At 39.6% G+C, this 22,262-nt stretch overlaps 1 protein-coding gene across 3 annotated transcripts in view; it reads left to right on the top strand.

The window, feature by feature from the left end:
* The window catches only part of tbc1d22b (TBC1 domain family, member 22B), a 1,108,217-nt gene that overhangs the window by 1,072,925 nt on the left and 13,030 nt on the right, over positions 1-22,262 (top strand). For 2 of the 3 annotated variants that reach the window (XM_048611940.1, XM_048611939.1), the window contains one exon: positions 12,357-19,350. The exons of the other annotated variant lie outside the window; for it this stretch is intronic. In XM_048611940.1, the coding sequence (XP_048467897.1) occupies positions 12,357-12,485 (129 nt within the window). In that variant the 3' untranslated portion in view covers positions 12,486-19,350. Of the gene's footprint in view, positions 1-12,356; positions 19,351-22,262 lie in introns of those variants that run through there. 3 annotated transcript variants of the gene reach the window in all.

Below are 22,262 nucleotides of genomic sequence, written 5' to 3'. Positions count from 1 at the left end.
GTGGAGAGTGTATCCCAGTTCAAACCAATTGAAGTGTGGCTTATTGGCTGGACTTGTGGGAGTCGAATAGTTGAGAAATTACCTGTGGATAAAGTTGATTTGTTCCTGAGGAGTGGTTTATCAGGAGTGAAAGTTACAGCTTTGCCTATAACCACAAAGCCCGATTGAGGCTAAAGAAATGCAGTGGTTGAATGAACAGGTTCCAGTTATTGATCCTGTCACTACACATGATGGAAAAATGTCTAAACAGTGTCCATCACCAGAGTTTGTAGCAATACCATAAGTAGACGTGAGGATAGTGAAACTCTATCTGAGAATGAGGGCAGTTCAAAAGAAGTGTTTGGCATATCTTTGTTAATTGAGGCTCAGGAAGCAGATCCACTGTAGACTAGTACTGATAGCTCACACTGAAGCTGAGGCTGAAGGAGTTTGAATGTTGTTATATTGAGCGCAACATTCTGACAAGGAATTGAAGACATCCTCTCAGACCTGCAGTTGAAGAATGGAGGACTGTTCGTCAAATACTGGTACAACCTAGATTTGGCAAGGCGATATGGCAAGTAGCACATGAAATTCTGATGGCATGGCATGTAGGAATACAGAAAACACAAACATCTATTAACAGGTACTTTATGTGGCCAAGACTTTGTATATAATGTCATACAGTTCTTTAATATATGACTCAGGTGGTAGGCAAACCACAATATGTAATCAAACCAGCACCTTTGATACCCACAATGGTTTTTGATGAACCATTTAGTCAAGTATTAGTGGATCGTATAGGACCATTACCGAAAATAAATGCAGGGCATTATATATATCCTTTAAATTATGGATGTGATAACCGATTCTTGGAGCTATTCCTTTGAGAACAATTGCAGCTAGGGTAGATGTGGAAAAGTTAACAGTTTGGTTTTACTCATTATGGACTACCAATTCAGATACAATCTGATCAGGGTTGTAACTTTGTCTTAACTTTTCTGGATCATCAACAGCTTGGGCATAAATCAATTAAAGTCAATTGCAAAACATCCACAAACACGGAGCTTTGGAGAGATACCATCAGACTTTTAAAACCATTATGAAGGCATACTGTCAAGAATTAGGACAAATAATTGGATTTCTTACTATTTGCTTCAGAGATTCGCCAAATGAATCAAGTGGATTTAGTTCATTTGAATTGATTTATGGTCATGAGAATAGAGGTCCATTAAAATAGATGAAAAGACACATCCTCAATGTGGATCACATCTCCATGCTTCTAGAGACACTCCCAAGACCATGTAAGGTAGCATGAGCTGTTGAAAGTTAAATTCGGTGGTCCATACAAAGTAGTTAGGAAGGTTGGGAAAGTAATCTATCTTATAAATATGGCTGGTTATAGGAAGAAAAATAAGCTATCACATAAACATTTTGAGAAGGTATGATAGGGAAGAGGATAAGGGGGAACAGGTGTGTCAGGTGGTAAGACTGCTGGAAGATGATGAAAACCATAAGAGTGGGGAAGAAAGAAATGTGGACAATTTTCTAAGTTAACCTTACACAGTTTGACTAGCTGGCACAGAAATATTGGGATAGTTTGACACCCTGTTCTCTCATTCAGAGAAAGGACAATAGAAGGATCTTGTAAATCTACCGAGAAAGTATGAGGTAGTCTCTAGTGGTACATTTGGATGTACTGCATGAGCTAGGCATGATGTGGACATTGGGGAGTCAGGGCTGATAATACAGCATCCAGATAATGACATGAAATAACTCACTCAACCATATCATAGAATCCCTACAGTGTGGAAACAGGCCCTTCAGCCCAATAAGTCCACACCGACCCTCCGGAGAGCATCCTACCCAGACCCATCCCCCACCCTTTCCCTGTAGCCCTACATTTCCCATAGTTAACACACCTTATATACACATCCCTGAACACTATGGGTAATTTAGCATGGCCAATCCACCTAACCTGCACATCTTTGGACTGTGTGAGGAGCACCTGGAGGAGACACAGGGAGAATGTGCAAACTCCACACAGATAGTGGCGCAAGGGTGAAATCGAATCCAAGTGCCTGGCACTGTGAGGCAGCAGTGCTAACCACTGAGCCACCTTCTTTGTTTTTAAATAACACACTTAGGGCAAACACAGGAAGCATGCCAGCTGTGTCCTTAAATATCACTAGGTTGGATCAGTAAACTGGGGCTATTTGCGAGAAGTTTAAACAAGACACCTTCAACCTAAGTTACAAGCACCACTGCGAACTGTGTGGAGAAATATGCTCCATGAAACTCCACTGACACTTAGTGCTGAATTTTACCAAAGGTGGGCTATGCGTTCTCTGCTTTTACGTGTTCCAACACTCAAGATTCCATTTTGCATCATAAAAGTAGGACATTCTTTGCTGTCATGACAAGCTGCTTTGATGTCGAAGTAACTTGCTCGTTAGACAAATCAATCCATTAAACCTAACTTAGAACAGGTCTGATGATATTTATCATATAGGATTAAGGGGACCTATTTATGTTCTCATTGTCAGATGCTAAAAGTGTTTGTTTTATATTTTAACCTTTGAAAGGTCATGAGATCAGATTTGTCATATGTTTAATTTTGAGTCAAATTAAAAACCTCAATTTTGGTGGAATTTTAATGGGAGCAACTGTTTTACAGTCTCGTTACCTATTTCGGCATGAATATTTTTGTCTGTGGTATGGCAAAATATCTGGATAGACAATTGCAGAACGAATTATGGGCTACTAAAATTTGCAGGTTATGCCTTGTCAATGTGTTCTTTATCTCTGGCTTATGCCCTGACCCTTACCTACTTTAAATTATCACAGACAGCTGGCAGGAAGAATCAGCACATAATCCAGACATGTAAACCAGAAATATGAGCAGTTGTATGCCTATTCAATGAAACTGCAAATATCCTGAGACAGGATGGTTAGATGTAAAAGATCAAAGCAGCATAAACTTTCCTTTTACATGTGAGCAAAGCAAGGGCAAAAAACTTGATCCGATGGAGTGGGGAAAATTGTTAGTTATCGCATCTGCATGAAAGCCACTAGATCTTGTAACTTTACAATACATTTGTTCAAGTGAGCCATCCCTCGTGATTTATTTTTGAAAGAGTATTTAGGACCTTGGACTTAAAGCAGGTTCTGACAGCTGTTTCAAAATCATTTATTATATATTTTCCTGATAGAATTGGCTTGCACATCAATGACTTCAAGGAACCATGTACTGATGCAGTCGCTCTTTCATGTTTCCTTATTCACTGCTCAGATGAATGTTTCTAATTGTCCAGAGAGGCAGATTCTACTTTTACATTCAATCATCAGATTCGTACAAATGCAAGCACTAATCCCTCTCCATCTCAACTGTCTTCAGAGAAAATGATGCTTTGTCATTTTGCTTTGGTGTGAAATCATCAGAAATCCTGCTGTGGCATTTTCATAATCTGCCAGTCATTTAAAAAATATAGGGCTTACCGCTGTGTGATTAAGAACAAAATATCCAAAGTATACATAATTCTGACTTCAGATGGAAAAGCTTATATTTATATCATTCCTGATGTCAGAACATCTGATATTTTGCAGTCAGTTAATTGTTTGTGGTGTTTTCTCCGATGTAATGTAGGAAATGCAATAAGCATTTTTCGCACATAAAGCTCCCATTGAACTGATGTGGTAACTAGACAGTCTCTTTTTAAAATGATTGAAGGTAAATATTGACCAGTACACAAGCTGACTCCACAATTCTGAAATTATGACTTTGAATCTTTTATGTCTGTATGGGAGAGTAGGTAAGAGAGTTTGGTTTGATGTTTAATCCAAATTATGGGACTGCATAATCTCTTCGTACTACGTTGTGGTCTTGACTCAATTTTTGTGCTCAAGTTCTAGAGTGGGATTTGAATCCTCAATATTGTGACTCCGATGCAAGCATGCTACCAACTACGTCATTGCTGAGACATATCCTGACCCTTATTGCATGCATTTAGTGTGAAATCTTGTTATTTCATTTGCTTAAAGTAGTTCTAGTTCTTGGCTCCTTAAATCAATATAATTTTTGTCCAAGCATGGACATATGAGATGAACTCCACAAGTAAAGTGCTGATATCAAGACTGCATTTCACCGCATTTGACATTGAGAAATTAAAGCAAAACTAGAATCAGAGGGAAAACTCGCAGGTGCTTAGAATCATAACCATCTTCCTTTGTTCCTGGTGTGATTATTGGTGGTCAATCATGAGACCCAGAATATCACTGCAGAGGTTTTGTAGTCACTGCAGAAATTCCTCTGTGCAGGTATTTTCTAATCAACTTGATCGGGAACGTCATTACACACCTCCAAAGCAGATGGGACTTGAACCTAGGTCTCCTGGCTCAGAGGTAGAGACACTATCATAGTTCCACAAGAGCCCGAGTTCCATAGAGGTATATATTTTCTAATCAACCTATTTAGAAATGTTATCACACCCCTCTGGAACAGATGGAACTTGAACCTGGACTTCATGGTTCAGGAACAGTGATGCTACCACTGTACCACAAGAGCCCTAGTTCTTCAGCACAGTGTTCTGGCCCTAATCATCTTCAGCTGGTCATCAGTGTCCTTCCGTTTTTTTATATAAGGTCAGAATTGGGAATGTATGTTCACGATAGCACAATGTTCATTCATGCCACTTGTCCAGTACTGAAGCAGCTCATGTTTGACAAGGTTCTGCATGACAAATTGGTTAGCAAGGTTAAATCACGTGAAATCAAGGGGGAGCTAGCCAACTGGTTACAAAATTCGCTTAAAGATAGGAGACAGCAGGTGGTGGTAGAGAGTTGTTTTTCAGACTGGAGGTAAATCAGACCAGTGATTTACCACAAGGGATTGGTGCTAGGTCCACTGCTTTTCTTCATTTTTGTAAATGTTTCAGATGGGAATACAGGAGGAATTGTTAGTAAGCTTGCAGATGATACCAAAATTGATGGTGTAGTGGACTGTGGAATTGGTTATCTCAGTGTACAATGGGACCTTGATCAGATGAGCCAATGGGCCAACGTGTGGCAGAAGGAGTTTAATTTAGATAAATGAGAGATGTTACTTTTTGGTAAGGCAAAGCAGGGCAAGACTTACATGCTTGATGGTAAGGTCCTGGGGAGTGTTGCCAAACAAAGATACCTGGGGGTGCAGGTGCATAGTTCCTTGAAAGTGGAGTTGCAGCTAGACAGGGTGGTGAAGAAGACCTTTGGCACACTTGCCTTCATTGGTCAGTGTGTTGAGTATATGAATTGGGACATCATGTTGTGGCTGTACAGGACATTGGTGAGGCCACTTTTAGAATACAACATTCATTTCTGGTCTCCCTGCTATAGGAAAGATGTTGTTAAACTTGAAAGGGTTCAGAAAAGATTTTCAGAGATGTTGCTGGGATTGGAGGGTTTGAGCTATAGGAAGAGGCTGAATAAGCTGAAGCTTTATTCCCTGGAGTGTCGGAGGATTATAAAGTCATGAGGAGCATGGGTAGGGTGAATAGCCAAGGTCTTTTCCTCAGCGTAGGGGAGTTCAGAACTAGAGGACATAGGTTTAAAGTGAGAGGGGAAAGATTTAAAAGGGGCCTGAAGGGGAACTTTTTCACACAGAGTAGTGCATGTATGCAGTGAGCTGCCAGAGGAGGTGATGGAGGTGGGTACCATTAAAACATTTAAAAGGCATCTGGATGGGTACATTAATAGGAATGGTATATGTCAAATGCTGGCAAATAGGACTAGGTCAGTTTAGGATGTCTGGTCGGCATGGACAAGTTGGACTGAATTATGTGTTTCCATGCCGTATAACTCTATGATCGTACGTCCATATGGCTAATCGGAGGCCAGCAGCTTCTAGGTCCTGATGTCAACTGGTTCTGGCTGACTCCTCAAACGATCCGGTGTTGGCTAATATGGATTTGATGTTGCAGGCAGAGGGGGAGCTGTATTTGTCAGAGACAATGGTGAGAATAGGCTTCTATGACTGCTCTAAATCCTGTAATCCATGCCTCTGTCCCAGATCGGTACTATTAGAAGCCCCACAGTCCAGTAGATAAGTCTACATGACTTTCTAATCAGGAATCTAAGCAATTTTCTCACCCACAGGGAGACAGGAGATCGGAAGTATGACTAGTCAACACCCTTAAGTGACCATGAGTTGACCATTTAAATGCTGTAATTGGTGGAGGGTCAAAAAGTTGTCCATGGACCTTATTTCACAAAACTTATTTTATAACATGGTGAGGAAATGATTTCTTTTGGGAATCCAAGTTGCCCACGTATTTTTCCTTCTCCCCACCTTTCTTGCCACCTCCAGGAAGGAAAGAATCATGCCCAGTAATTCAGATCTTGAGTTCTGTTCAGCACTTTTGAGTGAAATTTAATGCTGCTGCCCGTCCCATCCCCATAGACCTCGTGTGCTACTGGGCACGTATAAACTTACAAACTTGGAGCAACTGTACACTATTCAGCTCCTTGTCTTTGATCTGCAGTTTGGTAAGATAATTGCTAATCTGATTGTGGCTTTGATTCTACTTTCCTGTCTCCTGTAACTAATGGAGTTCAACAGGGATCAGTCTGGAGCCACAATTATTTACAATATATATTAGTGATTTGGCTGAGGAAACTACATGTACTGTTGTCAAGTTTGTGAATGACACTATGGTGGCAAGGCAACACAAGGAGTTTGCGGAGGGATAGAGACAATTTAAGTGAGTGGATGAAAAACTTAGCAGTTGGAAAATAATATGGCAAAATGTGAGGTTGTGTTTTGGCAGGAAGAATAGTGGAGCTCAATGTTATTTAAGTACAGAAAGATTGCAGAAAGCTGCAGCGCAGAGGGATTTGGGAGTCCTTGTGTATAAATCACCAAAAGGTAACATCCAACTACAGCAGATAATGGGGAAGGCAAATGTATTGTTGGCCTTTATTACAAAGGGAACGACATATAAAAATAGAGAAGTCTTGCCAAAACTATTCAAGGTTCTAGTCAGACCATACCCAGAATATTGATTAATTGTTGTCACATGTACTGAGAAACAGTGAAAAATGTTGTTTTGTGTGCTATAAAAGCAGATTGTACTACACACAGTGCATCAGGCTGGCAGAACATAGAGTGCAAAATACAGTGTTACAGCCACAGAGAATGTGCAGAGAGAGAGAGAGAGAGAGGGAAAGAGATCAGAATTAACATTTGAGAGGTCTGCTCAAAAGCCTGGCAAAGTATTTCAGGGCAGAAGCTGTTCTTGCATCTATTCGTATGCAAACATTTAAATCTTCTGCCCAATGGAAGAGAGTAGGGTTGGGACAAGTCTTTGATTATGTTGGTTGCTTTCCTGAGGCAGCTGGAAATACAGGTGGAAAGATGTTTAGATGAATACTATGAACAGTTTGGTGCCTTTATCTAAAGAAAGATGTACTGTGATTGGAGACAGTCCAGAGAAGGTTCACTAGATTGATCCTGGGTATAGAGAAATTTTCTTCTGAGAAGACATTGAGCAAGTTAGGCTTGTACTCATTGGAGCTGAGGAGAATGAGAAGAGACCTAATTGAAACATAAGATTCTTAGGAACTTTGCCAGAGTAAATGTGGAGAGGGTATTTCCCCTTGTAGGAGAGTCTAGAACCAAGGGGCATAATCTGAGTCACAGGTCACCCATTTAAGGTGAGGAGGAATGTTTTCTCTCTGAGCATAGAGAACTTGTGGAATTCTTTACTTGAGAGGACTGTCGAGGCTAAGCCATTGTGTATATTCAAGACTGAGATTTTTAATCAATAATGGAATCAAGATGGAGGGGGAGAAAAGGCAGGAAAGTGAAGTTGAGGGCTCAGCCTGTGATCTTGTTGAAAAATGGAGCAGAAGACTAGGGCATGTATTTTTAAGGTGAGAGGAGAAAGATTTAAAAAAGACATAATTTTTTTTGACCCAGAGTGGTTCGTATGCGGAATGAACTTTGAATACAGTTACAATGTTTAAAAGACATTTGGATAAGTACATAAATAAGAAATGCTTGGAGAGATATGAGCCAAGCACAGGCAGGTGTTATCATGGACTCGTTGGAGCATAGGGTCTGTTTCTGTGCTGTATGACCTACTTTGTGCCTATGTCTTATCATGTACCCCCATACCCTTTGACCCCTTGTCAATGAAGAGTCTGCGCAACTTGGACCAAAAAATTTTTAATAATTTGCATCCACTAACGTCTGTAAAGAAAATTCTACTGATTAATAGCCCCTTGTGAGAAAAGAAATTCTGTTCATCTTCCCCTAAATCCAAAACAATTTATTTTTTAACTTAGATCTAATCTCCAAGGGAAACATCCTCTCAGCATCCACCCTGTCAATCCCTTCAGGATCTTGATTTCAATAAGATGGAAAGATCTCGTTGAGATCTCATTCAATCACAGATACAGCCGTACCAGAATTTTTCCAGCATTTCCTGTTTTTTTTTTGTGCAAGTCTTGTCTCTGACACAACTCCAATCTTTTATTAAAGGTGGTGAAAATAATTGAATGAGTGGTCAAGAGTAAATTTGGATTATCTGCATTTTAATCAGTTTTGCAGCATCAACTAAAATGGAGTTAGATAAGGGAAATAATCTTTTTTTGTAACTTCCTGGCAGGTCTATAGAAAGTCCAATAACTTGTACTTTGGCATTTAAAACACATTTGATAAATTTGCCATGAAAGGCTAATTAAGCTAAATGATTGGAGATTCAAGTTAAAACTTTGGAACAAGTAATAAATTGGCCATAGGCTAAAAAAAGAGTGTTGGACTGCAGAGAAGTGCTGAGTGAGGTATTTCATCAATGTGTTTGGAAACCATATTATTTCTGATTTACAATACAATTACATTCAGAGATTCAAAGTAAACATGTAAACTCAAACGTAGTACCAAACTAGATGATGCGATTGAAACGGAGAGGGCAATTTAAGATCTAAAAAATGAGTTCAAGTATGTTAAATTGCAAGATTAGTAATTAGTTAACATGTACTACACGTTAGAGTTAAAAATAGATGTTGCAGTTTATTTCATGATTGGTATCAAGATTACAAAAGGAAAAGTTGAAAATTATTTATGAATTTTAATAAGCTCATTTTTAACATGTCCAATCACTTGGAAGCACCAGTCAATGTGGCAAATGCATTGTTGCACCATATAGATAACATAGTAGAAACTACCTTCAAAAAAGTATAATTCTCAGATATCAAAATAATAGACTGGTGGTTTAATTTCAAGAGGAAAAAAAAAACACTGTTCAATCCCAGTATGTTTAGAAGATTTCCATAGGTAAATTTCATATTAAGTTAAACATCAATGCTGAGAACTGGTTGGTCTAGTTTTCTTAGATTCATATGAGCCTTTGAGCATTAAAAATTGATTTGAGACTGGTCAAAGTCATATCACGCAAGGCCTTCTGAACTGACAAGGAAGTCTTTGCCATGATGATATAGTAGAGGGGAGGCGCGGCCTCGTGGTATTAGCACGAGACCGTTAATCCAAAACCTAGTAACGTACTGAGGGCCCGGGTTCACATCCTGCCAAGGCAGAAGGTGGAATTTGAATTCAATAAAAAAAGGTTTGCAATTAAGAGTCTAATGATGACCATGAAACCATTGTGGATTGTTGGAAAAACCCATCTATTTCAGTAAAATCCTTTAGGGAAGGAAACTGCCATCCTCAATTGGTCTGGCCTACATGTGACTCCAGTCCCACAGCAATGAATCTTCTTAAACTGATTCTTAACTGCCCTCTCGTCAATAATTGCCCGCATCCTGTAATTGAATTAAAAAAAAACCTGACATGGATAGATGCAGATCTGAAAGAATGTTAGTAGGTGATGCAGTGTATTCCTCAGATTTGCCAGCATTGGTTTCTCAGATCCACTTCTAGTGATGCCATTCGGCAGAAATGTATCACTTATGTAATCAACAACTTGGTTTTTAAATGGAATAACTGAATTGCTGTTAATCCCATTTGCATGATACTAGGTCATACTTGTCATAGTTTTCTGTGATGAGTCACTGATTTTATTTTATACATTTATGGGACGCGGGTGTCGCTGGCTGACATCACTAGTTGCTCTTGAGAAGATGGTGGTGAACCTTCTTGAACTGAAGTCCATATAGTGTAGGTTGATCCACAAAGCCCTTAGGGAGCGCATGCCAGCATTGTGACCCAGCGACAGTGAAGAAACAGCGGTATATTTCCACGTCAGGATGGTGAATGACTTGGAGGGAAGTTTGCAGGTGATGATGTTCCCATATATCTGCTGCCCTTGTCCTTCCAGATCAAAGTGGTTGTGGGTTTGGAAGGTGCTGTCTAAGGAACTTTGGTAAATTTCTGTAGTACATCTTGTAGATAGTACACGCTGCTACAGCTACTGAGCATTTCTGGTGGAGGGAGGGACTCCCTTTGGATGTGGTGCCAATCAGACGGGCTGCTTTGTCCTGTATGGTGTCAAGATTCTTGAGTGTTGTTGGAGCTGCACCAGTCCAGGCAAGTGGGGAATATTCCATCATACTCCTGGCTTGTGCCTTGTCTTGGACAGACTTTGGGTATTCCTAGCGTCTGATCTGTTCTTGTAGCCATTATGTTTGTGGTGAGTCCTGTTGGCTTTCTTTTCAATGAGAACGCCGCCCCCCGCCCCCCCTCAGAACATTGTTAGTGAGGGATTCAGTGATAGTGATTGGAGATGGTCATTTTCTGGCATTTGTGTGGCGTGACTGTTACTTGCCACTTGTCACCCCAAGCCTGGATATTGTCCAGATCTTGTTGCATTTGAACGTGGACTAACTCAGTATCTGAGGAGTCATAAAAACGCTGAACATTGTGCAATCATTGGCAAACATCCCCACTTCTGACCCTGTGATGGAGGGAAGATCATTGATGAAGCAGCAGAAGAAGATGATTGAGCCTAGGACACTACCCTGACCAAGACTTGCAGAGATGCCCTGGAGCTGAAATGACTGACTGACCTCCAACAATCACAGCCATTTTCCTATATGCCAAGTATGACTGCAATCAGCAGACAGTTTGCCCCGAATACCCATTGATTCCAGTTTTGCTAGGGCTTCTTGATGCCACGCTTGGTCAAATATGTCCTTGATGTCAAGTGCTGTCACTCTTATCTCACCTCTGAAATTCAGCTCTTTGGTCCATGTTTGAACCAAGGCTGTAATGAGGTCAGGAGCTGAGTGGCCCTGGCAGAACCCAAACTGGGCATCACTGAGCAAGTTATTGTTGAGCAGGTGCTGACTGATAGCACTATTGATAATACCTTCCATCACGACTGATGATCGAAAGTAGACTAATGTGGCGGTAATTGGCCGGGCTGAATTTGTCCTGCTTTTTGCGCACAGGACAAACCCAGGCAATTTTCCCCATTGTCAGATAGATGCCAGTGTTGTAACTGTACTAATTAAATCCAAGTAAGTAACTGAAACTAACTCACTAAGGAGACATAAAAGTAAAACAGAGATAAATTTGCTTGCAAACTACACTGTCACTATTGTGTCTTTCTCAATATCTATCTTAAATAAATTTATGAGAAAATTATTCTAAAATTCCTAGTCAGGGAAAAGACTTGTAAGGAAAAATCTAATTTTTAAGGGGGTTTAAAGATGTATTTTCCAATATAACCAAATTGGTGATATGTTTCTGTCATTGTTAATCTTTATTTTTAAGTTAGCCTAGCATGTCCCTCTTTGTCTCTTTCTATTTGCCCCCTTCTCAAACATGTCCCCACTTGAACCCAGTCGTCCAGTCTAATATTTTTCAAATGGTTCTGAAGTATAAAATGAGAAGATCTGATGACTGATGGATGTTGGTCAGCATCTGTAAAGATATTATGGATAAAATTAAGGATTATGGGACAATTTAATACCAAAGCTAAGTGCGCAGTCATAATCATTCTGGCTGGCATAATATGGTCCTTAATCTCCGTGATTAGTGAGTTTGGATTTATGCATCTGTTCCATTCTTTCTCAATTTCTGCTAAATGATCTAACAGTTATTGAGATAGCATGGGAATCCAAACAATAAGTCTCATCATCATCTTTGTTCAATGTTATAACAACTTTATGTATCATTTTATCACAATGTTTTCAGTCACAATATGTATTTTTTTATTCACTCATGGGATGTGGGCATTGCTGGCTGGGCCAGCATTTACTCCGTGTCCCTATATTGCAGATGTCTTTTTTAAAATGCAAGTTTAATTCATAGGATATGTTTTGTTTTAAACTAAAGCTATAGATAGTGTTAGACAAGTGGAGATCTTCGCATTTGCCTTGATGTCATGTATTTAGAACAATTGTTGTGTACACCAACTAAAATCTGTTTTTTTTTAAAGGGTCTACTGATGTTGTTGCAGAACTTACCTACAATCCACTGGGGTAATGAAGAAGTTGGCCTTCTCCTAGCAGAAGCGTACAGGCTTAAGTACATGTTTGCAGATGCACCTAATCACTACAGACGATAAGTGGTTAGAAGAAATGTTCAGAGCTGAATTTAAACTCATTTCAGTCTTTAAAGTCAGGTGGCTCTACTGACTGAGACAACAAATGGTCCAACTACTTTGGAAGTAGTTTCTAATTACTTGAAGCTTTTCTTAAGCTATTATTGTAATATACTAAATTGAAAGTAGACTGAGAGCTCCCTCAGTTTGCTCTTCACAGAGCCTTGCTAAATCTTTGATACTAGGTTATACATAATTCTTAGAAAAAGGATTTAAAAGGAATTATATCGTGTTTCTGTATCATAGTTACAATGTATGTGTCCTTAATTTGAACTACTGTGAGCTTATACTTAGGAAGTTGCATAAGTGTTTGGAATTAGTGTGCATAAGAGAGACTGGTTAAATTTTCCTCATTTTTCAACACACCTGACATCCAACTTCTTGTAGTAGATGATACATTCACAATATTTTTAATTGTGCCTCTTTTTTAAAAAAAAATCCTCAAATTTTATTTTGGAGTTGCTGTGTATTATTTGATGTAAACTTTAGCTGTTTTGGTGAGGTATGTTCATTTAAAAGTATTTTAATTTCTACAAAGTATCTTTTTTTTATAAGCAATAAAATGATTCATTTTTTAATGTAGAATTTGAGAAATTTGGAAAAGTCTAACTATCTTTATAACTTTTTTAAAAGATCTGTGTTATGACCACTAATGCTATGTTAAAAGGCCAATTACCATTGCCAATAATATAAATTCCAAACTAAAGCCATTCAAGATTAAAATATGTTTCTCAGGTGCAGGTATTTCTTTTTGGTTTGAGTGCCTTTCGATTAATTCTTTATGTAAAGTTGAGAAAACATTGTGAAACTTACGTTTGAAATTGTTTTAGCAAGGGTTGATGGCATTTCTTCTAGCTCTTAAGATGTCTCTTCTGATTACTCAAAAGATACCTTGGTATGAGTTCTCGTGTTTAAGAAATGATTCATATAATTAAAATATAGGAATATATATATTTTTAAATATGTATAAGACCTGAGAAGCAGATTTTTCCATTGATGGCCAACAGTTAAATGGTTAGGGTTACCCCCCCCCCCCCCCCCAACTCTATTGGTTGAAGTTTTAATATTCCATACATGGTGCGTAGAATTTAGAACTATTAACCTGGCTGGGAAAGCAGCTTACCCTGCATCCAGCAATGACCAATATCATTCCCAGATTACCTGTTCTTTCCTAGCATTCCCAAGTGATAAGGAGAAAATGTGAGAAAAGTAGATCTGAGATGTTGACCAGATGCAATCTAACAGAATAACAGAAAAATTGAGAGGGCCTGAACAGTTTATTCTTATTTCTATATGTTAGGGTATCAAAAAATATATAGAGAAAACAAAATAAAGGAGTTGTGATACACATCAGCCATGACCTTACAGATATGGCAAAATAGACTTGAGAGGCTGAATGGCATGCTGCTTTTCTTTGTTCAGGAACCACGACTACTTACACTCAATTGATGAAAGCTTATCACTTGCAGCTGAAGTAGTATCATTATTCTCAGAGCCAGGCTGGTTACTATCTACTGTGTGCCATTTCCAACTAGTCATGCACTCAATATCCTAAATGCACATTCTGAAGAATCGTGCTTGGAACCTGATCTAGTAATTCCAAGATTGATAGTTTTTTCTTCTGTTAAACTCCTGGTCAACTTCACTGTGTATAATGTGTAATCTTTGATCATTTTCAGTCATGTCAGAAAAAAATGGTAACTATTGTTTGCTTCTACACTGAACTTGCAGCACCTTCTGTCATTGGTTGGTGTGGTTCCTTAAAAGTTGTTATGCAAATACATTGACAGTTTTTTAAAAATTACAAAGAAAATATAAATAAATGATGTAGGTTCAGTGGTCCACAAATAGATTTTTATTATGTTTAAAACTGTCAATAATTTCTTTTATTTTGTTTTTAACTTATTGTCTGAAAAATCAGACTTGTTTTCATTGTATTTTCCTTTTTATATAAAGGGCAAATTATTGAAAACTACACTGCTGTAGTTTTTGGTATGTCTGTGCCACTCTGGAAATGTTGAAGAATGTAAATGGTAGCTTTTACAATGAATTACAATCAAACCTCTGTTTTAACTTCCTGTGCTCCAAAAGGAAGAGTGAATGTGCAAATTATTTTCTGGACAGTTAGGTAGGTGAAAATGCACGGTTTAATGTATCAATATTCCTAACGCTTGGTTCTGCTTCTGTTTATAAAGTGTCTTGCAAATGGTTGCACCCTAATCAAAGTCGAGCACATGGGGATCAAAGCACAATTATTTTCTTTAAGTCTAAAAGCTAGAAAGTATATTTTCCCCTTTGCGTATAATGTAGCTTCCCTTGCTACTTCTAGTTGCTGTTGATCTTGGAGTTGATTTACCACTAAAAGGAGGGCCAAGATTGAAAGGCATCATAGAGCCATACAGCACTGGAATAGATCCTTTGGTCCAGCTAGTTCAAATTCCCAAGCTAAACTAGTCCCACTTGCCTACATTTGGCCCATATCCCTCTAAATGTTTCCCATTCATGTACTTATCCAAATGTCTTAGAAGTGTAACTGTACCTGCATCCACCACTTCTTCCACACGTGAACAACTCTGTGTAAAAAAAAAAAAAAAAAAAAAAAAGTTGCCAGTCATTGTAGTTTGTAAAACTTTCTCCTCTCACCTTAAAAATATGACCCCTAGTTTTGAACGCCCCCACCTTAGGGAAAAGACCTTTGCTATTCACCTTATCCATGCCCCTCATGATTTTATAAACCTCTTTAAGTCATCCTTCAATCTCCCACGCTCCAGTGAAAAAGGTCCCATCCTGTTTTTATAACTCAAACCCTCCTTTCGTGGCAACATCCTGGTAAATCCTTTCTGAACCCTCTCCAATTTAGTAATGTCCTTTCTATAGCAGGGCAAGAGAATTGCACGCAATATTTTGGAAGAGGCCTCACCGATTCCTAATCCTTATACTCTAAGGTTTTGAGCAATGAAGGCCAGCGTGCTAAACGCCCTCTTAAACAACCTGTCTACCTGTGAAGCAAAGTTCAAAGTATTATGTACCTAAACCCCTAGGTCTCTCAGTTCCACAACACTACTCAGGGCCCTACCATTAATTGTGTAAGTCCTGCCATTGCTTGTTTTGCCAAAATGCAGTTCCTTGCATTTATCCAAACTAAACTCCATCTGCCACTCCTCAGCCCATTAACTCAATCCATCAAGATGTCTTCGTAATCTTAGATAATCTTCTTCACTGTCGACTGTACTGCCAATTTTGGTGTAATCTGTAAATTTACTAACCATGTCTCCTATATTCTCATCCAAATTGTTTATATAAATGACAAACATAAGTGCACCCAGTACCAATCCATGTGGAACAAGGTTGGTGACAGGCCTCCTGTCCGAAAAGCAAGTCCACCACCACTCTCTGTCTCCTACAGTCAAGCCAATTATGTATCCAATTGGCAAGCTCACTCTGAATCCCGTGTGATCTAACTTTACCATTTAGTCTGCCATGCAGAACTTTGTCAAAGGCTTTACTAAAATCAGTGTAAACAATGTCTACCCATTTGCCCTCATCGGTCTTTTTGGTTACTTCCTCAAAAAACTCAATCAAGTTTGTGAGACACAATTTCGCTCACACAAAATTATACTGACTATCCCTAAGCAGCCCTTGCTTCTCCAAATGCATGTAAATCCTAACTTTCAGAGTCACCTCCAACAGCTTACCCTCCGCCAATGTCAGACTCACAGGCCTATAGTTCTCAGGCCTCTCCTTACAGCCATTCTTAAACAAAGGCACAACATTAGCCACCCTCCAGTTCTCTGGCATCTCACCTGTGGTTATAGATTATACAAATATTTCAACTAGGGTCCCTGCAATTTCTTCACTTACTTGCCACAACATCCTGGGATACACATGATCAGGTCCCAGAGATATATCCATCTTTATGTTTTCTACGACCTCCAGCACTTCCTCTTCTGTAATGTGAACTGTTTTCAAAACATCAATATTTGTTTCCCTGAGTTCTCTCACCTCTTTCTTTCTCAACAGTAAAAACTGGTGCAAAATGTTCAATTAATATCTCTCCCATCACCTGAGGTTCAACACATAGAAGACGCTGTTGATCTTTAAGGGGCCCTGTTCTCTCCCCAGTTGCTCTTTTGCAGTTAATGTATTTGTAGACGATCTTAAGATTATCCTAAACCTTATCTGCCAACACTATCTCATGTCCCCTCTTTGCCCTCCTCATTTCCCTCTTAAGAATGCCCCTGCACTCTTTATACTCTTCAAGAGACTCATTTGATCCCAGAAGTTGCTGGAAAAGCTCAGGAGGTCTGGCGGCACCTGTGAAGAAAAATCCGAGTTAACATTTCTGAGGAAGGGTCACTGGACCCGAAACTTTAACTCTGATTTTTCTTCACGGATGCTGCCAGACCAGCTGAACTTTTCCAACAACTTTTTGTTTTTGTTCCTGGTGTACAGCATCCATAGTTTTTTGTTTTGGTTTTCTTTTGAGCCCAGTTGTCTATATCTAGTATGATTCTTTCCTATTCTTGACTAGAACCTCAATATCTTTGTTCGTCCATTTTTCCCTACTCTTACCAGCCTTACTCTTTACACTTTCTGAACTCACATTTTTGAAAGCCTCCCACTTGTCAGTCGTCCCTTTACCTGTGAACAGTCTACTCCAGTCAACATTTGAAAGTTCTTGTCTAATTCCATTAAAATTTGCCTTACTCCAATTAAGAACTTTAACTTTTATGGAAAGCTTATCCTTTTCCATAACTATTTTAAAGCTAATAGAATTAAGATCGCTAGTGCTCCCCCACTAACACTTCAGTTGCTTCCCCTGCCCAATTTCCCAAGAGAAGGTCAAGTTTTACTCCTTATCTAGTCGATATATTTACAGATTGATAAAGAAAATGTTCTTTAAAAACATGTGACAAATTCCTCACCATCCAAACCTTTAACACCATGGCAGTCCCAGTCAATATTTGGAAATGTAAAATCTCGTACTGTTACATTGCTATTATTCTTGCATGTATCGAAGATCTCTCTACATATTTGCACCTCAATTTCCCTTTGACTATTGGGGGTCTATAGTACAATCCCATCAATGTTATCATCCCTTTCTTATTTCTGATTTCTACCTATATAGTTTCACTGGACAATCCCTCAGAAATATCCTGTCTAATCACAGTAGTAATGTTTTCCTTCATCAAAAACGCCACTCCCACTCCTACGTTGCCTCCCTTTTTATCCTTCTTATAGCACCTAAAACCCTGAACATTGACATGCAAGTCCTGTCCTTGCCTCAGCCAAGTTTCTGTAATAGTTATGATGTCCCAGCCCGATGTGTCCAAACATGCTCTGAGTTCATCAGCTTTACCTGTAAGACACATTGCATTGAGATAATTGCAATTTAATTTTACAAAGTTACCTTTTTCTCTGACTTGCTCTGGTCTGCCTTTTCTAATTAACTTGCTCTTTTCCATCCTCATCTGTCTTTCTATTTTTACTGCTCCTTAGGAACCCACCCATCCTCCCTCTCTACTAATTTAAAGGGTCCCAAAATCAAACTAGCAAATCTTTCTGCCAGGATATTGGTCCCTTTCCAGTTCAGGTGAAGCCCGTTCCATTGATCAGCTCTTTTCTGCCCCAAAAGAGATCCCAGTGATTCAAAAATCTGAATCCTTGCACATTGCACCATCTCTTCAGCCACTGATTTATCTCTCCTAAGTTTTTATTCCTACTGTCATTAGAACATGGCAGCAGGCGATTACTACCTTTTTGAGGTTGTGCTTTTTCACCTTCTACCTAACCTCTTATTTTCACTCTGAAAAGCTTTATCCCTGTCCTTAACAATGTTGTTCCTACCAATGTGTACAGCAACTGGCTTCTCACTCTCCCCCTTGACAATATGCTTCAACTACTCTAAACTACCCTTTATGGTTGATTTACATAACGTACTGACAAAAGTTGGGAACTGATTGCTTGGCTATGATCTTAACAGAGGAATGGTTTATAACGCAAGGAAGCTTTAAGCACTTTTTTTAAAACTGGCAAATGTGCACACTGGTATAATGATGCAAATGATTTCACTCCCATGTGAATAATAAGACTTATTTGATCAGAATTACTATCATTTACATGATGCTTAACCACATATTGTTGGGTGAAGCTGGAATCCTTATCAGGAAGCAGAAGAAGCTAAGCTATTTCAGCTATTACATACTGGAGAAATACTATTTACATGATGAAAATGTGATCAGAAGCAACGTGCAGTGAACTTGTGTGCCTTTACTGACTGTTCTGAACTGTACAGATGCGGTAGTATTTGGCCACAATTGTGTGCCATCTCACGTTGTAAATATTCAGACAATGTCTTTGGCTCTGGAATGCTTACAGCTATGCCATCTGAAACCAGAGAGATGTTGCATGGATTTCAACAATTTCTTTAGACCTTTAGAATGCAAGTGAACAATATCTGTGACTCTCCACCTTCTCACTGTGTGATGTTTTAACATGATATGTACTGTCAAAGACATGATTTGTTGTCACTTCTTTGTGCAATAAATCCAAAAGATACACACTTTCTGCATTGTGCAGTAGCTGTTATAGACTTGTTTTGCTGGTTACATAATACAAAATATTTCATTAAAGTAGTTTATTAAAGACTGGAACCATGTGAGCTCTCAAATACATTTGTAGAGCAGTCAAGAAGTTAATATATTAGCCCTTTGGATGATACTGTCTCTGAAATATGCCAAATTATTTTCAGACCATGTTTTTACTTTAAATGCTTCTGTAGACAGTGCTAATATGAGGCTTTGAAAAATTAAATTCCTGCTCCACATCAGTCTGTTGTCTTTGATTATTATTTCATCCATGTGGCTTGTTGTGCCCCTGCATTTCTGTAATGTTCATCCAAGGTTTCCATTAGGAATGCAGGATAACTGAAACAAATTTGCTGTTTGTTGTTTTCTTCCTCTAGGAGAATTAATTATTCAATTGAATTTCATCCCACAAGCACATTATCTTCAAGACAGCTCCAAGTTATCACTAGCGAGAACAAGCTTCAAACATATTTCTGGCAGCCCTGACCTGCCCTATGTTCCAAATGTAAATTCCTTCCTTCCCAAAATAGTTGATAGTTGCATGAATGTATATATAAATTGAAGTCTGCTATCCAGATATGCATATGCATAAATATTGTTATGATCCCCAGTGGAGAGTGATGGTTTTTAAAATGAGATTAATTTCAAAGCAACCTATGAAAATGACCTAAGGGTGAGATGTCACATTTTAAGAATTTTACTGTGACAAACTAAAATCAGAAACATGACATTAAAACACCAATACAGCTAACTGAAGAAAAAGTACTTTTGCATTGACTAGCTGCTGCAGTCAGGAGATATATCTTGGCCATTTTGGTTGTGCCCCACACTGCAGATATGTCACATTACAACAGCAATGTTACCCCAGCCTGCTGAAAAATTTATTTCTCTCTGTTGTACTAGGTTGTAACTTCCAGTGATCTTTAAAAATCATTCAACTTAATCTGAGTCCCCAGATATGACTTCAGCAGCAAGGCCCACCTGGGAAACTCCTTGTTCTTTAAGTCTCTTAGTCCTGTTTATTCTCTTCCTTTCAAGCAAACAAATTTTTTTTACAAGATGCTGCTTCTACACAGTATCTAACTGTCTTCTCTCTGCCTGTGTCTTTCTGAAGAAGCTGTACCTTCATTGTAATAAAGATGTTAAAACTGTCTCTTGATTTCAATAATTTCTGTTACAGTTTCACCCCCCTGGCAACCAAACTACATAGGCCTGACTCCAAGCAGTAGTGTTTATTCTATTACCTCACCATTCCTATTTTCAGAACCTTGCATTTTATCTTAAGTAAAAGAGGGTATTTTAAAACATAATTTATCATGTGAAGTCCACCATCCATAACAGTATTCATACTAACAAGTGTGAATACCACAAGTGAGTAAGTACTTCTTAAAAATGTACTATTGCGCCGCACTGGCGTAGTGAAATGGAAATCAAGCCTCATTAGTACCAGGACAACAAGGTGCAGGGCTGGATGAACACAGCAGGCCAAGCAGCATCATAGGAGCAGGAAGGCTGACGTTTCGGGCCTAGACCCTTCATCAGAAAAGGGGGAGGGGAAGGGGGTTTTGAAATAAATAGGGGGAGAGTGGGAGGCGGATAGAAGAGGGATAGAGGAGAGGATAGGTGGAGAGGAAACAAACAGGTCGAAGAGGCGGGGATGGAGCCAGTAAAGGTGAGTGTAGGTAGGGAGTTAGGAAGGGGATAGGTCAGTCCAGGGAGGACGGACAGGTCAAGGGGGCAGGATGAGGTTGGTAGGTAGGAGATGGAGGTGCGGCTTGAAGTGGGAGGAGGGGATAGGTGGGAGGAAGAACAGGTTAGGGAGGCAGGGACGAGCTGGACTGGTTTTGGGATGCGGTAGGGGGAGGGGAGATTTTGAAACTTGTGAAATCCGGTGTGGCTTCCTCTACATCGGGGAAACCAAGCGGAGACTCGGGGACCGCTTTGCAGAACACCTACGTTTGGTTCGCAATAAACAACTGCACCTCCCAGTCGCGAACCATTTCAACTCTCCCTCCCATTCCTCAGACGACATGTCCATCCTGGGCCTCCTGCAGTGCCACAATGATGCCACCTGAAGGTTGCAGGAACAGCAACTCATATTCCGCTTGGGAACCCTGCAGCCCAATGGTATCAATGTGGATTTCACAAGTTTCAAAATCCCCCCTCCCCCACCGCATCCCAAAACCAGTCCAGCTCGTCCCTGCCTCCCTAACCTGTTCTTCCTCCCACCTATCCCCTACTCCCACCTCAAGCCGCGCCTCCATCTCCTACCGACCAACCTCATCCTGCCCCCTTGACCTGTCCGTCCTCCCTGGACTGACCTATCCCCTTCCTAACTCCCTACCTACACTCCCCTTTACTGGCTCCATCCCCGCCTCTTCGACCTGTTTGTTTCCTCTCCACCTATCGTCTCCTCTATCCCTCTTCTATCCGCCTCCCACTCTCTCCCTATTTATTTCAGAACCCCCTTCCCCTCCCCCTTTTCTGATGAAGGGTCTAGGCCCGAAACGTCAGCCTCTCTGCTCCTATGATGCTGCTTGGCCTGCTGCGTTCATCCAGCCCTGCACCTTGTTGTCTCGGATTCTCCAGCATCTGCAGTTCCTACTATCTCTCATTAGTACCAGACTCATCGCAAAAGTTAAAGATATTAAAAAGTCCTCAAAGTTTCCCAATTTATTTGATTTTCAGGCCCAGGTAGATGGAAAGCACAGACAAGGTTTCTGCATTTAATAGAAATGACTTTTTTTTTACAAGTAATTAGACTCTAACTGCGAGTAAGCTGTCAACATGTAGTACCACTTATTAAAACTCTAATCCCCTTATAAACTCCCCCTTTCTCTTTTTCTCAGACAGACATGGTAAAATAGATTATAGGTAAAAGAAAAAACTGGAAAGATAGTTCAGGTATCTTTGTTCCTAAGTTCTGTTGTTGAGGTGGTCCTAATGATGCTCCTGCTGGCCAGCTTCAGTCATCTTTCTCCAAATGCTTCCCCTGATTGGTAAGAGAGACAAGGTTCATTTTCAACTGATAAATCAGAGACTATTTATAAATCACAGCTTGCAACAACTATTGCAGGAAAAAATAAGCTACTTTTCTTCAGGTTTACAGTGAGGTTTGACTGTAGAGAACAGTGACCACTCCTGAGCTATGGAA

The sequence above is a fragment of the Rhincodon typus genome, chromosome 25, assembly GCF_021869965.1.
Source record: "Rhincodon typus isolate 14 chromosome 25, sRhiTyp1.1, whole genome shotgun sequence".
Classification (NCBI taxonomy): domain Eukaryota; kingdom Metazoa; phylum Chordata; class Chondrichthyes; order Orectolobiformes; family Rhincodontidae; genus Rhincodon; species Rhincodon typus.
The sequence above is the reverse complement of the archived record's forward strand: the minus strand, read 5'-3'. Positions and strand labels throughout refer to the sequence as shown.